Source organism: Beta vulgaris, chromosome 2 (assembly GCF_026745355.1).
Source record: "Beta vulgaris subsp. vulgaris cultivar EL10 chromosome 2, EL10.2, whole genome shotgun sequence".
In the NCBI taxonomy this organism is placed as follows: domain Eukaryota; kingdom Viridiplantae; phylum Streptophyta; class Magnoliopsida; order Caryophyllales; family Amaranthaceae; genus Beta; species Beta vulgaris.
The window spans coordinates 20,885,057-20,900,167 of record NC_079203.1 but is presented as its reverse complement, the minus strand read 5'-3'; the positions used below and the strand labels follow the sequence as shown (position 1 = coordinate 20,900,167).

Below are 15,111 nucleotides of genomic sequence, written 5' to 3'. Positions count from 1 at the left end.
ATAAGACTCTATTTTATATATGATTTCTGCCTATTATATTACTTTTTAGTATAAGTTTTGAGACTTATAATATGTTTTCTTCTCATATTTTAACGTTTTAAGAGTTAAGTTACTTATGCAATAAAGTTGATAAAATATGAAAAATGAGCTCAATAAATTACTTGCTTGATTCTACTACTACTTATACATGCTAATTTGGTTACTTTAATATTTATAATAGTAGTATATTTTTACTATGGAAATATTTTACTTTAGAACCCATTTAGTTATTGTTATGTATTTGTTTTGTAGGAAAATTAGAAGAAGTAAGAAAAAAAAAAGAAAAAAAAAAGAAAAGAAAAGAAAGGAGTAAAGGAAAATGGGCCAAAACCCATCATGGAAACAAAAGCCACGCAGCACTATAGGAGGGGGGGCAGCAAATAAACAAAAAAAAACCTAACGAAGACGAGAGAAGGAGCACGCATCATTGAGAACAGAACAAAAAGAAAATGAATTGAGCATGCAGCAGCAACAACATTGACGAGAGGAGTCGAGAGACTCACGGCAGCACAAAGGACGAACAACAGAGCCGCATGAGGAAGAAGACGAAGCATCGCCTCATCTGATTCTTCATACGAATCTGGAGTTTATCTCTTTCTTCTCTTCGTTTATGTTATTGAATTCTATTAATTATTATGTTTAATTTCAGATTTTTACCCTGCAATTAGTTTAATTTCATTATAGAAGTTAATTGGCGAAATCTAAGTCCTAGAACCATTTCTTATACTTGATTTATACCTATTGACTGCATCTTTAGAGTTAGAATTAGTATAGTTCTTATTTTATTATTGCTTACCCTATATTTATTTTAATTGACCCGTACACTTGCGATATTTTAAGGTACATTTAGGACCGACCAATGGTGCACCGCATATACAAGATAGGCTATATATATGGAATGAAATAGCAAAATCATGCCTGGAAAGATACTCGAACATTATACTAATAGGAGATTTCAACCAGTCGGAATTTCAAAAGCAAAAATTAGGAGGAAAACAAGAAATACAAGGAGCCGAAAATTTCTCAATTCGCGCATTCTTTACGACCTCACAAAAATACCTACATACGAATGACCCTGTACATGGAGAAACAATAGGCAACTGGACTACCATATATATTAAAAAATAGACGGAGCATACAGTGATGAAAAATGGAGATTAAGCTTTCCTGAGGTTGTACTTTGGGACTACCCTATAATTCTATCTAACCATGGCCCCATTGTATTAGACTAATTACCGGCAACAACGAACAAAATCAAGATGTTCATATAGATATGATTCTTGGTGTTGGAGTTTTCAAGAAGTAAAACATATGATAAATGATGAATGGAAAAGAAAAAGTATAAAGGACAAAAAATGTTTCAAATACAAAGAAAGCTGCAAGAGATAGATAGAAGAATGAAAAATGTGCCTTCATTACAGGAAAACAAGAAAGTTCGATTGGCAAGATATTTTAGAAGATTTGGAACAAAAACAAAAACAAAAATATCGCGAAACTAGAACACATTAAAAACGAAGGAAAGCATTGGAAGGAATATGAGGAGAAACTTAATACAAACATAATTCTGGAAATAAAGAAGTAGATCTAAATGGGATATATGGGGTGATCAACCAACGAGTTTCTTCTTCAAGCAAGTCAAGAGCAGTAAAGCAAGGAACAGAATAAATGCAATACAAGCTGCAGATGGGCGTTGGCTACTAAATGAAAAAGATATAAGCCAGGAGTTTGTCACCTTTTACGTAAACTTATTTAATATTCGAAAGCACACATAACTAGATCCTTATCGTGAAGAATGGTTTTCTGACTTACCAAAGGTAAGAGAGGAGCACGGACAATAGCTTACACGCCCGGTTTCAATGGAAGAGGTACATAAAGCTGCTTTCTTAATGCAATCACAAAAATCACCTAGACCTGATGGACCCCCCCCCCCCTCGTTTCTTCAAGGAATTATGGGATGAAGTGAATAGAACTGTTAATAGTATACAAAGGTCAATTATAGATAGAGTCTATAGTATCATGCCAAAGAAAATTTCTAAGGGTGATAGAGAATGGATGAGGCAAATCACTCTACAGGTGTGTAATTAGTTGTTCCTAGCTTTGTTGGGGAGGGTCCAACCTAGTTGATTTGTCCCCTCAAAGTCTAGTGTTTAGGTTGTATTGGTTTTCTTGTGTGAAATAAATCTTTCTTAATTAGCAAAAAAAAGAGCATTCATTGCACTCATTCCAAAAATACCCCACACAAGTATCACAATATCGACCTATTATCTTATGTAACACGGCATATAAGATCATATCAAAGATCATGGCCAATAGGATGAAATTGGTATTCCCATATCTAATTGGGTTTTTTTATGTGGTGCCCCTATACTTTATGAAATTCTACATTGTACCTGACCCTTTTGAACTTTCCACATTGTACCCCTAAACCTTCTAAACGTCACATAAAATAGCCTTATTAATAGAAAATCCTACCACAAACCTCAGTTAGTATTCAATTTCTCAGATCATATCCCGTACCTCAATAAACTAATAAGGCTAAAGAATCCTACTATATCCCCAGAGGACAAGAAAATCCTAAAATCTACTGTTTGATATTTTGTATAAGGGTATTTCATGTAACGTTTAGAAAGCTTTAGGGTACAACGTAGAAATTTCAAAAGGTTGGGGCCCAACATAGAAAAACCCTATCTAATTTTTGAACACCAACATGCCTTCGTGCTGAATCGACTGATGCAAGACAGCTGCATGCTGGCGCATGAGCTCATAACATGGTTGAAACAAAAGAAAAAGGGAAAGAAAACCTATGCATGAACTCTTAGAATACACACTACGAGCTATGGGTTTCCAGAGCAGTAGATATAATGGGTTCTTCAATGCATATCCACTGTTACCTTCTCAATTTTAATAAATGGAACTCCGTATGGTAAATTTACATCGACATCAGGACTAAGGCCAGGAGATCCATTATTATCTCCTTACGTGTACCTCTTGTGTATGAAAGTTCTACGAAAGGCAATGCAAAAAGCTCAACTTCGCAAGTCCAAAGAAAGGATCAGAGTATCTAGGAATTCTCCCATGATAACACACCTATTCTTCGCAGACACAACATTCCGCTTTGAGGTTCAACAAAACTCATGCCGATTGATGAGGTACGTCCTAGATACGTTTTGTAGTATATCGGGTCAAATAGTTAGCTATGAAAAGTCATACGTCAAATTTTCACCTAACGTTCAGGAAAGAGCAAAACAAAAAATTATAGACTAGTTGGGCATAAAAAATGAGAAAACCATAGGTAATTACTTAAGATGTTCAATGGAAATAGACGTCAGATCGAGTAATTAATTTAACCCAATCATATAGAAAATAAAAAAAACACTACGATCTTGGAAATATTTAAACCTTACACCATCGGCTCGACTTTACTAATAAACATAGTCCTTGTGACTACAACATCATATATAATGACCATACAAGCTTCCAAAAAATTATAAGAAGGCAACCCGCTTCACTTGCACTAAAGTTTTGGTGGGCGCGAGTAACAATGAATAAACCAATATACTGGTTAAAATATTCAGAACTTATAAAACATAAAAACGAAGGTGGAATCAACCTTAGGGATATAAAATTCCTAAACACAACACTCCTTTTTAAACAAGCCTGGAGAATGTACAAAAATCCCGAAAACCTAGTAAGTAGAGTTATGATTACAAAATATGCACAATCTGCAATCATGGTGGGTAAGAATGAGATTATACCCAAACGAATATCGTATGCAATAAGATCAATATTGGAGGCTTCTAGAAAATATTCAGAGATAAAGTTGGACCAGATTGGAAGTGGGAGTAGAGTCAAACTAGGAGGTCAATCTTGGGCACAAAATTGGAAGGAATATACTCAACTGAAGACAAAGCCATACAAGGAGGGTTTACTACTTAAACTGGTTAACACACTTTTCAAAACAAGTAAAGAGTGGGATATAAAGAGAAAATATGCGGATCGTTTACTAGAGATTATGCTACTGCAATATTATCTACATATGTATCTCTAAGGCAACAGAATGATGAATTATTGTGGACTCTCACAAAAAAACGGAGAATATACCACTAAATCAGGCTATTAGAGCTTAATAGTTCGGAACAACAAAAATGAGAACAAAATATGGAGAATAATATGGGGACTTGAAATGCCCCCTTAAATGGAAATTTTTATATGGAGGCTATCAAGGGGTATAATCCCAGTAATGCATGAGCTAAATAGACGAGAGATAAAGAAGCAGGGTACGTGTAAAATGTGTAGAACGACATCATAAACAACGGAACATTTACTTAAGGATTGTGACATTTCCAAAAGGGTATGTGAGTCCTCAAATCTGGGTATGAGAGTAAAAACGCAGCACCACATCCCATTACACGACTGGGTATCAAACAACATTTATTACCTGAATACATATAGAAGGGTTACTTCAGGATGTGTACAACTCATTGTCACTCTCTAGAAAATATGAAAACATCGCAATGATATAAGCTTTAAAAGAAGGGAATGTGATCCTTGGTGTATTATTCATCATGTGAACCACAACATGAACTGATGGTTAAGAATGAAAAGCCAACAAAAAGCTTTGGATGACAAAAATAATAGAAGTGAATCACACATGAGCGAGAAGGATGAAAACGGTTGACAAAATAGTACTGGTGCACATCGGGATACAGTATATGTTCAAGTAAATGGGGCATGGAAAAAGAGGAGCAACGACAAAGAACAGCTCGACACTAATGCAACAATAAGATGGGTGATTCATAATAAAGGGAAGAGGTGTGCGGGAGGTAATAAGGTTCTCGCAAATTCACCCATACAAAAAGAGCTCATGGCGATATTAGAAGGACTAGAACAGGCATGTAAAAATAACCAAATATCCAAATCCTCGCGGATTCAAAATTAGTTATATATTTCCTGAAGAATTCTTGTAACATAATTACAAGTGCCAATTGAAGACATAAAATTTTTGTCATCCTTATGCTCACAAGTAGAGATTAAAAAGGTATGTAAGTGATGCACATAATATAGCAATAGGATGTAGAAGGGGAGGGCTTTAATTTTTATATGGGTGTATTACAAAGAGATTGTTGTGTATGTAATTGTTGCTTTTACTCAATTTCAAAAAAAAAAAAAAAAAGTTCAATGTTCAAATTTTAAATTGGTACCTTTGTTTATATACTAGTTTTATTCCCTTATAAAAAAGGTTCCACTTCAACACTAAAATGTTAGTTTTTGTAAGTGAATCCTTGTAAAATATTTATTCTCGTAAATGAACCACTTCAATAGTAAAATATTCGAATTCATAAGTAGATTCTTATAATGTTCCACTTCAACAGTATAATGTTCGTTTTCATAAATGGATTCTTGTAATGTTCTACTTCAACATTAAATTGTTCGCTTACATTTTCGTAAATGTTGTATTTTGTATGATAGGAGCACAGTGAACAATACACGAATTAGATAAATGGTACTCGTTACACCTTGTAGGACCTAATGACATCTCTTGTTTGCTCTTCTGTTGTCATATGATTTGCGTAACTATAAGCTTATTTGCAAGCGTATGAGAAACTTTGAAGAACTCCAGATGTGAAGGATGTACAGACATACATTACTCGTCGGTCTAGATAATATTAACATCAATAATATATTTTAACACTTTGTTTGGATAGCAACATATAAGGGAAAATATGGGGGGGGGGGAGATGGGGGAAAGGAAGATTTTAGGTGGAGCTTTATTTCCCTTCAAATCTCTCCAATTTTGGAGAGATGAAGTTTATTGAATAAGGTAGAAAGATAGATCTATCACTTTTCCTCCCCTTCCTTCCCAAATCTCTTATCCAAACAAGGAACTAGTTCGCCTCCCTATCCAATCCTGCTCTTTCTCTCACAATAATCTCAACTATAGGCTATTTGATTTCAGAATCATCATAACTATGAAGGAAACCTTCTAAAAATGACCCTAAGTAATCTATAATTGGTGAATTAGGTACCTTCTTATTTTTTGATTATTTTTTCTCTATAAGTCTGTCTTGGATTATTTAATTCATTTTGTTGGTTTACTAAATCATAATACCAACCACTAAACTCAATATTTATTCGTAACTAAAGGAGTTATAAGTCTTTTTTTTGGTTTATTGAGGCTTCAGGAGATAAAAACTATAAATGCAATAACTTATTACATTTGTCCCTTTCGTGATAAAAAAAACTAACTATAAGGTTTATAGATCTATAGTTCAAGATTCAATGACAACTTCTACGTGACCCTTGTCCCTCAATAGCAAGTTTTTTCTCCACATTTTTTTAATGCGACTTCAAGATTCTCATCCAAGTACCACTTAGGTAATTCCATTAACTCCTTTTATGGGAATTTCACCCCACCCACCCTACCCCCTCCAAAATCAAATTAATTTTGTTACATTTATGTTTGCAATAGAATGGAAAAAGAAAGAGTTAAAAATCATCATCATAAAAATTGAGTAAATGATAATTTTTTCCAAAAAAATGGAAAAAGTTTGACAAACTAGAAAACAAAGAATGGTAAACTTCTATTTTACCAACAAACTTTTCAAAGAGTTTTTTTGACCAAATTAGTTGTTAGTTAAGTCAGTGACCAAAACTTCTTAATATATCTTATAGAAGACTTGGCTACATTCAAAATCTTGATTTGCATAAATTGTTCAGTAATGATAATCAAATTATTAGACACATGGTTCAATTCCTATTCAACTATAAGATGTTTTCTCTTCACCTGAATATATTTAAACTAATATTATATAACTAAATTAAACCTTATTAGAGTTGATCAACCTTAATTTCACTCCATGTTTACCCCTAATTTGACCTAATCAAGCTTGATTAAACAATAAATTCTTTTTTTAAAATGAAAAAAAAACACCCCCCTAATCATCCAATTTGGATTAATATCAAATCCATGAGTTAAATTTCTTAAGTCCAACATAGGTCATTACTTTTCGAAATTTTTAAGTAAGGGGATCAACTTATAATTTAAGTCAAGATTGAACCATCTTGTTTCGATTACACTTCAAGGTCTAGTTCCACTCATTCAGATCACATAAGACATAGGTTATTAAGTTTTACCACTTGTAATAAACGTAGTCGCAATTGACCTTAGACACAACTCACAAGGCAGTACTAATCCACCAGGAAGGTAACATCATCCACGGCTGCAATAATTACCTAGAGTAACAGGCTACCATGAAAACATAAGTTCTAACCCATTGTATAGACCAAAGATAACAAAGAAAGCTGAATCATAAAGAAAACCAAACAAAAATCAGCTTAGACCAGTAACGCGTCCATCTCCACACTACCCCACAGCATTCAACGGTGGATTTCCATCGTCTTCATCATGCTTGGTCTGATCGTCAACTCTGTCATTCTCATCAAGGCCAAGGACATCATCCATCATGTCATCCTCGCCAAGATTTATATCTTCAACCTCCTCTTCATCTTCATTGTTTGCACCAGGAATTTTTCGTGCCTTGGGCCCATGTTCTAGCCTATGCGTTTCCAACTCTTTGTCCATGGTTTCCTGCAAGTTTGCGTCATTGTTTGCACTTCTTGTTTTTCTCGCAGTCAACCATCTATCAAGATCCTTTTCCACATTAGCAATATATTGCTCATGGATTTCTTTTTGATAGGCAGAAAGCTCCTCTCTCCTGGTAGCCTTCCATTCCAAGAATGCCTGCAGTTCGATTATGCAGATGCAAATATAAAAGCTACTCAGTCAACGAACTATTTGTAGGGCAAGGAGTCAAATTGTAGCTTAGATAGAGGACGATTATACATCACCAACTTGGAATGACAATATGATGTAGATATTCAGTAATTAGTCTGACATACAAAAATCAATATTGGGCCACATAGACCTCTTCTCTGATGTTAAACTTCCTTTTTCACTTTTCAAAAGTTACAGGACCTTTGGTTCTCACAGAATTAAAGTTGCAAGATATTGTTTTCGACAATCACCTGCTCTTTCTTTTGTTCACTAAATTCAGCATTCTCTTCGATAGGCTTAGCAAGCATGTAATAAATGGGTGGCTCTGTCTTTGTCCTGAGTCACCAAAAAATAGGAAAAACACTTGCTAATCAGACATAGTAACTTGATACTTTACCAAAATTAATACCTAATATCACATGCCAAACCGGGTATAATCAAGTCATCCTGTTGCTTGAAAGGCATGCACATGAATTGAAACTTATCTTTGGCTCAATAAAATTCTCAATATGGACTCTTTTTGGACCTAAATTAAAATTAACCTGCAGCAAAAGAAGAAAAGAGTCACTCTATTATTAGAAAGTTGAATGAACACCATGCACATATCATCCTTGAAGCTAAACAAGCACCTTAAAAAATTTGTAAGCTTCTTATGGTGCTCGCTCCATTGAAGAAAAAGCAGTTCCAGCTTCTTCTCCTCGGCCTTGGCGGCTACGCGAGCTCTAAGTACCTAACAAAAGAAACATTGTGAGACATACAGAATGTCCAAAGGGCCAGATAACAAACAAGAACAGTAATAAGCACTATCATCTCCACCATGCAAGAAGATATACATAGTAAGCATACCAAATCACGCTTCCTGTTTTCAGCAATTCGCTCGCGTTCTTGTTGCCGCAGCCTCTCGCTTTCTTCACGTGCTTTTTGCTCAGCCTAGTAGGATCAAATTCCATTGTCAGTGAGAGCTTTATCATGAAAATGTAGCTAGATGTACACATTATTAGTCCTTCGCACCAAAGTTAATAATGATTTCAGCTATCTTTGTACTCGGATCAGAAAACGCACACAAATTGACCAGTGACTAAAAAAGTTCATTACTGATGAAAACTCTGCCAGTTACTAGTGCAATAAATCAGAATGGAATGGCAGAACACACTAGATCTATGTGTACTATAAAAGCAACAAGTCTTTTATTCACGTCAGTGAAGAAAACTTGGAAAAGAATGTACTCACTCTTTGCAAGGAGTCTGATCTTCGCATGTATGCATCTGTCCCTGATAGCTGCATGTCTTCCTTCTTAAATTTCTGAAATACAGATAAAATGGAAGGGGGGGAAGTTGAGAGCAACGGTAAAAAAAATAAAAACAAAAATAACAAAATAAATATAGATCTGAAAGACTGACAATCAGATATACAATTGAAACATGTAGGGCAAGGAGTAATATGTGCTTACTTTCAAGTAACTGAGTCATGTAAGGAATTATTCAAATCAAACCTAAACCATCTACCAAGAATTAGAGAAACTTGATTAAATCTTGTGCCAAACTTGCCATTTCCCAATATTATTGAGGTCCTTGATGAGACTCATTTAAGCCATAGTGCACTATAAGACGGGTTGGTTAGATTTCACTAAATGAATGTCTCATTAAGTTGTCCACACTTCAAATGTGTCATGAAATCGCATGAACTTGTTGGAGTTTGGATCAAGGGTCTGTAACTGAAGCAGCCACTGGTAACTAATCACATAAACCTGATCAGAGGAGCTGTTGAAACTGTCATGTACACAGTTCCATACCGTGGAAAGCAAGCAGGTAGGTTAACCTTTAAAGAGGGAGTTCTACTTGCTTAGTTACCCTAGTCAGCACTTGATCTCCTTGGATTGAGTGATTGATACGGATCCTAGAAACTGAGGTGCAGAAATGAAGTCATAAAGGACCAGTTTACAAGCAAACACCAGCAGCATTTTGTATCATTCAGGCTAACATGTCAAAAGAATCATGTATTCCTGTTACATGCCCCTTTTGAGTGGAAACATAGAGTAATGCTTTTAAAGTATTCCAAGACTTCCAACTTCCTAGTATGTAACAAGAATAACTGAATATATATCAAACACAAAAAACCTTTATGCCTCAAATAAGTCGAACCAATCAAGAAGAGCAATCAAGAAGAGCTACCCTTAACCACTATCAAGGGGATGTAGCATACAAAATATCCCTTAAGTGTACCATGATCATTGATCACTATGTTAGAGCAAAATTTACCAAGGTAAGAAACCAGCTTATGAGTATTTATAAGAGAAAGCTACTTATGCCCATTAGCTCGTCAAAGTATATATTGCTACTTGGTGCATAGAGCATATAGCCATTTGTGCTGACATAAGACAGAATACTTGGTTCCTAACTCATGTCATATTTGAGAATTTTTGGCATCTATATAAAGGAACCTGAAATTGAATAATTTTGAAGTACATGATCGTTTAACGTAAGAATTACAGGTACATAAATCTCAACCAGGCAGAAAGGGAGGAATCATTGAAGGATTCAATCTTGTGATGAACCCCCCCTCACCCTGTATCAATTGCAGAAAGGGCAAGATCATCCAAAAACTCATCAAGAAATCAAAAAAAAATTCTCCCTAACCCTGGTATTAGTTGCAGAACGAGTAAAATCATCCAAGGATACAACCCTGAGATAATCAGATGTTGCCTACGTCACTCAAGTATGTTTTTTCTTTTACTTATTTTAGAATAAGTTCCAATAATATATACGTACTAGTTGCATTTTGTTCAGCTTATTTTGACTTATTTCATAAAAATAAAGTTCTAATAAGTTCTAGTATATCAACAACAACAACAACAACAACAACAACAGTAATATCCGATAGTGATAATAATAAGAATTACTAATATTATTATAATAAAATTAAATATGACAATAAAAAGCATGCTAACAGATAACCTTTGTTGATATCAATTCAAAACATAATTAATAAAAAAATATGTTAAAAGTAAATTACAAATTTATGTATATTTATTAATTAGTTGTTAATTTATTAATAATAGTTTTTAAATTAAAATCTGCATATAGTTAAAATAAGTTCCGTAATTTCCAAAAGTTTTGTTGCCTTCTATTGCTCCAGAGTGAGTTTTCTGTTGTCAAAAGTGGATCTTTTTTAGGTAGGAGAGAACTTTTGAGTTGGGTAAAACGACACACATAAAGTTTGAGACAAAATTCAAATCCTCCCCAAAAATGTGGCGAAAGAGAGGAGCAGAGGGTACACAATGCTCAGTAGGCGATAGTCAGTCTACGTGTCATTATTCTTAAATTCACAACAGTCGTAACCTTTAGCAAGTTGATCATGATAGTAGATATAGGATGCATCTTTGCATTGAATATTAGTTCAATATCAAATTTGCTTGATGCACACAACTCTTGTGTCTAAGTTCAATCTAAAGGACAAACCAGCACGAACGCTTACCTGCTTCCTATCTAGCATCCCAGTTAATAACTTCTTCTGTGATTGAAAGGTATTCAAAACAGCTTCTCATACTTATAGAGCTTACATCAATTGATGTCCTCACTAGAACTTACATAACGGTACTTATGGAAGTTATGTTCTATCTGAAATTTCTCTTTTCATGATTTCAAACACCTTTTGTAAGGTATCCTTAATTTTACCATGCAATAAGAGAAATCAAGGAAAGTCACTCATAAGATTACATTTACAAGACTATTGACAAGCTCTATTTGATACGAACTAAAAAAAAAATTGTACAATAGCTATATCTGATGTTAATTTTTTCAATAACCTAAAAACTCTTCTGGTCACAGAAGTTCATAAATTTGGCCATGGGCAGAGGGGGGCCAAAGACACGAAGAAAGAGAAGGGCCTTCAGAAAACACATCAAAATTTCAAGCACACAAATACACCCCACACAAATATATATCACCCACACCCAGACTTAAGATAATAAAAGTGAAAGTTACAATAAAAACCAATCCATACCTCCAGAGTCCCCAAAAGTTGGCCCAACATCCTCCTATTTCTATTAACCAATCTTGGATCCTCATCTTTCGGCAAAACTCTTGGAACCTCCTTCACTTGATAATCAAGTCCCTATCATGAATTCCAACAGGAATATCATTAGCTGGTTCAACATAATAAAAGGAAAGGAAGAAACATGCAAAACCAATTCAACATTACTAACATTTTCTGCTTGTAGATCCCCATTTTTTGCATAGGACGAACGATTATGCTGTGAAACCGGAGACCTCTGACCGTTCCTACTAATAGAGACGGAAAGACCAGCGGCAAGATCTTCACCTGGCACTTCACTAACTGAGTTCTCTCCTTCAGCCACCTCCTCATCATCGACCTTCATTTTATCAATTTTCAGCCATCAAACGTCATCCCCCATAAATCAATTCAAGTACTTCTATAAATAAGTTCCATCTTCCAATTATTGAACCCTCTTGTCAAGTCACAAACTAAAAAATTCAGAGCTCTACCTAGTTCAGAACTCTTATGAGCAATTTCTGTTCATAAAATATAGAAATGTTGTATATATAATAAGATGACAAATGTTGTATACAAAAGTTTCACCTACTTTATACGACTAATACATGACATTGATACCCTGATTTTCATATCCAACATTTGTGATTCTACAAACAATATTTATAACTCAATACACAACATTCGTCCTAGAATATACCGCCACTACAGTTATTAATCAAGAGCTCCCCACAAAATTAGGGCACACTGAAATAATTCAACAACTCTGGCGAAACAACATTTTAACAAAAAGAGTAAACAGAAACCTTGACAACAGCGGAAGACAACCGACGCTTCGGAGGAGGCTCGTCCTTGGAATTTGTCCGGTCAGCCTAAGATTAATAATAAAAAAAAAATAGAGTTAAAAAAAAGCAGTAAATTTAATGAAGTTGATGAGATAGAAAGAGAAAAGAGAGATACAGGTCTGATAAATCCACGTTGAAGAGGAAGATTGGGGACGAAATTCCTGGGTGAGTTGCCTGAAAATCCACCACGACGAAGTCCTCTTGGATCCCTAATACGCTCTGTTATCTGCAGAAGGCACAAAAGAATTAGCATCGAAATTTAGAAGAGATGGAGAAAGAAGAGAGAGGGATAGAGAAACCTCGCGTTGTTGACGCTGAAGAGCTTCGAGTTCCTTGCGAAGCTCCTCCTCAGTCTTGTCCGCAGTGAGATTCGTCATTGTTGAGACTTGAGAGTATATGGTATTGGTAGCTTCCTCCACCGATTTACAGCTACTGTTAGAGATTTGGGTTCTTTAAAACCCGCTACAGTTTATACCTAGCAATTAGCAAACGCGGAACGCCGAGTTTTTTTTTTTTTTTGACAGAACGGAACGCCGAGTTACTAGTTAGTTCATATTCACATTTGGGGTAGACTTTATATATGGGGTTACTTTATTTATTTATTTAATTTTTTTTTTTTTTTTTGGTGAAGAAAGAGGGAGCAATCCCAACAGCACTAGGCATCATATTCTTTCTAAAAAAAACAAAAAAAAATCTCTCTCTAAAAATATTCTCTCCTCCTGCTTTCTAACTGTTAGAGAAAAAAATTCATAGAAGACCTAATTAACAAATTTTAATTTGATACTCAATAGACGATAATTTTGACTCAAGCGAATTTCAATCTGATGTATGTTGTTTATTTTTTTCGTCATTATGCATTGTCGGGCGATTATTATGCATCGATTTGCCTTATTTGGTGCAATTTGCATGAAACAGAATAGACTGTTTCGTTCAATCTGCACGAAATAGTCTATACCGTTTCATGTAGATTGCACGAAATAGTCTATTCTGTTTCATGCAGATTGCACGAAACCGTCTATACTGTTTCGTGCAGATTGAACGAAATAGTAAATTTGAACCTTCAATAATTTACGTAGTTTATTCTTCCAAATTGTAACTCGCAATTTGCTGTTTGCTGTTTTGAAACCACAAAAATGGAGAAAGGAGGAAGAAAAATCACATAATTTGTTGTGCTGTTATGGAGAAATCATTCGAAAATGGAGGAATATCTAGAAATTAAATTGGTACAACCCTAGAAAAAAGCCAGAGAAATGATAGAGGGATAAAGCAGGCATAATTGGTAGATGGTGAATGAAATTATGAGGGTTATTTTAGGCATTTTACTGGGCTGTGTTAGTAAAGTGAGGTTGCATTTAGCAACCATGCATTATTATTATGGAAAAATTGATTTTATCAATCCCAACTTTGGGCGTCCTGACAAAAACAGTCCCAACTTTCATTTTTATTGTTCAGTCCCAACTATTGGGGATACTTTACACACGTGGACCCAGTTCACTAATAACCTGCTACACTTGTAAGTAAAAAATTGTCCTCTTTACTAACGTTAATTTCTGAAGTTTAATAAAATAATTGCCCCTCTTGTTCCCTCCTAAATATGAATTAATGGGTCTCCCCTCCAATGTTCTTGTCTGAACAACTCTCCATTTCTCTGCAACTTCATAGCTTGAATTCTCTTCAAAAAAATTTGAAGCTCATAACACTTTGATTCTAATTGCGAGGATTAACACTTCAATTCTGGGAATTTTGAAGAATTTGAAGAAAGGGAGCGTTTTTAGGGTTGCGGAAATTCCAAGCAAAAAGTCGTTGCTTTGCACAATGCGAAGGAGTGCAGGTTAGTTCCTTAGTTCTTTGTATAAATTATGTACTTCCATTTTATTTCCAATTGTTGTTGATGATCAAATTGTTGCAGAAACTTGTTGTTCTACTTTTTTTTTCAGGTAAGTTGCTTGTTGGTTGTTGTGTGTGAAATTGTTGTGGTTGAATTGTTTTTGTTTACTGTTTTAATAGGCTTTTTGTTGGTATGGATGAATATGTGTGCTTGAGGTTCTGGCATGGAGGTGTATTTAGAAAACATAAACTGGGGTATTTCGAGTATGTAGGTAGAGAAGGCAGAACTTTTAAGGTTGACCCAGATGAGTTGTGCTTGTGGTTTCTTGTTGAATTAGTGAAAAAATGTGGGAAGTATGTAGGTATTGAGCATATCTTTTACTGTCTACCAGGACAGAATTTGGATGTTGGTTTAAGAAGGGTGTATAATGACAAAGAAGTGTTGGAAATGGGTGCTATAGTGATGAAAGAGAAGTGTATTGACTTATATGTGAAACATGAGATTGGTCAACCTGAAATAATTCATTTTTTGGAGGCCAGCCTTGAGGGAGTTCCACCTAATGAGCGCAACTTGAATGAGGCCAATAACTCTAATCAGCCCACTGTTGCAGGCCC

At 35.0% G+C, this 15,111-nt stretch overlaps 1 protein-coding gene across 1 annotated transcript; it reads right to left on the bottom strand.

Moving 5' to 3' along the window:
* Positions 1 to 7,159: 7,159 nt before the first annotated feature.
* LOC104887055 (uncharacterized) lies at positions 7,160 to 13,214 on the bottom strand. The gene is made up of 10 exons (XM_019247935.3): positions 12,969 to 13,214; positions 12,785 to 12,895; positions 12,631 to 12,696; positions 12,018 to 12,185; positions 11,816 to 11,926; positions 9,044 to 9,115; positions 8,660 to 8,743; positions 8,443 to 8,543; positions 8,065 to 8,149; positions 7,160 to 7,780 (listed from the first exon to the last, which is right to left on the bottom strand). The coding sequence occupies exons 1-10, from the start codon at positions 13,044 to 13,046 to the stop codon at positions 7,403 to 7,405; spliced, it is 1,254 nt and encodes a 417-aa protein (XP_019103480.1). The 5' UTR covers positions 13,047 to 13,214; the 3' UTR covers positions 7,160 to 7,402.
* Between the last annotated feature and the right edge of the window lie 1,897 nt (positions 13,215 to 15,111).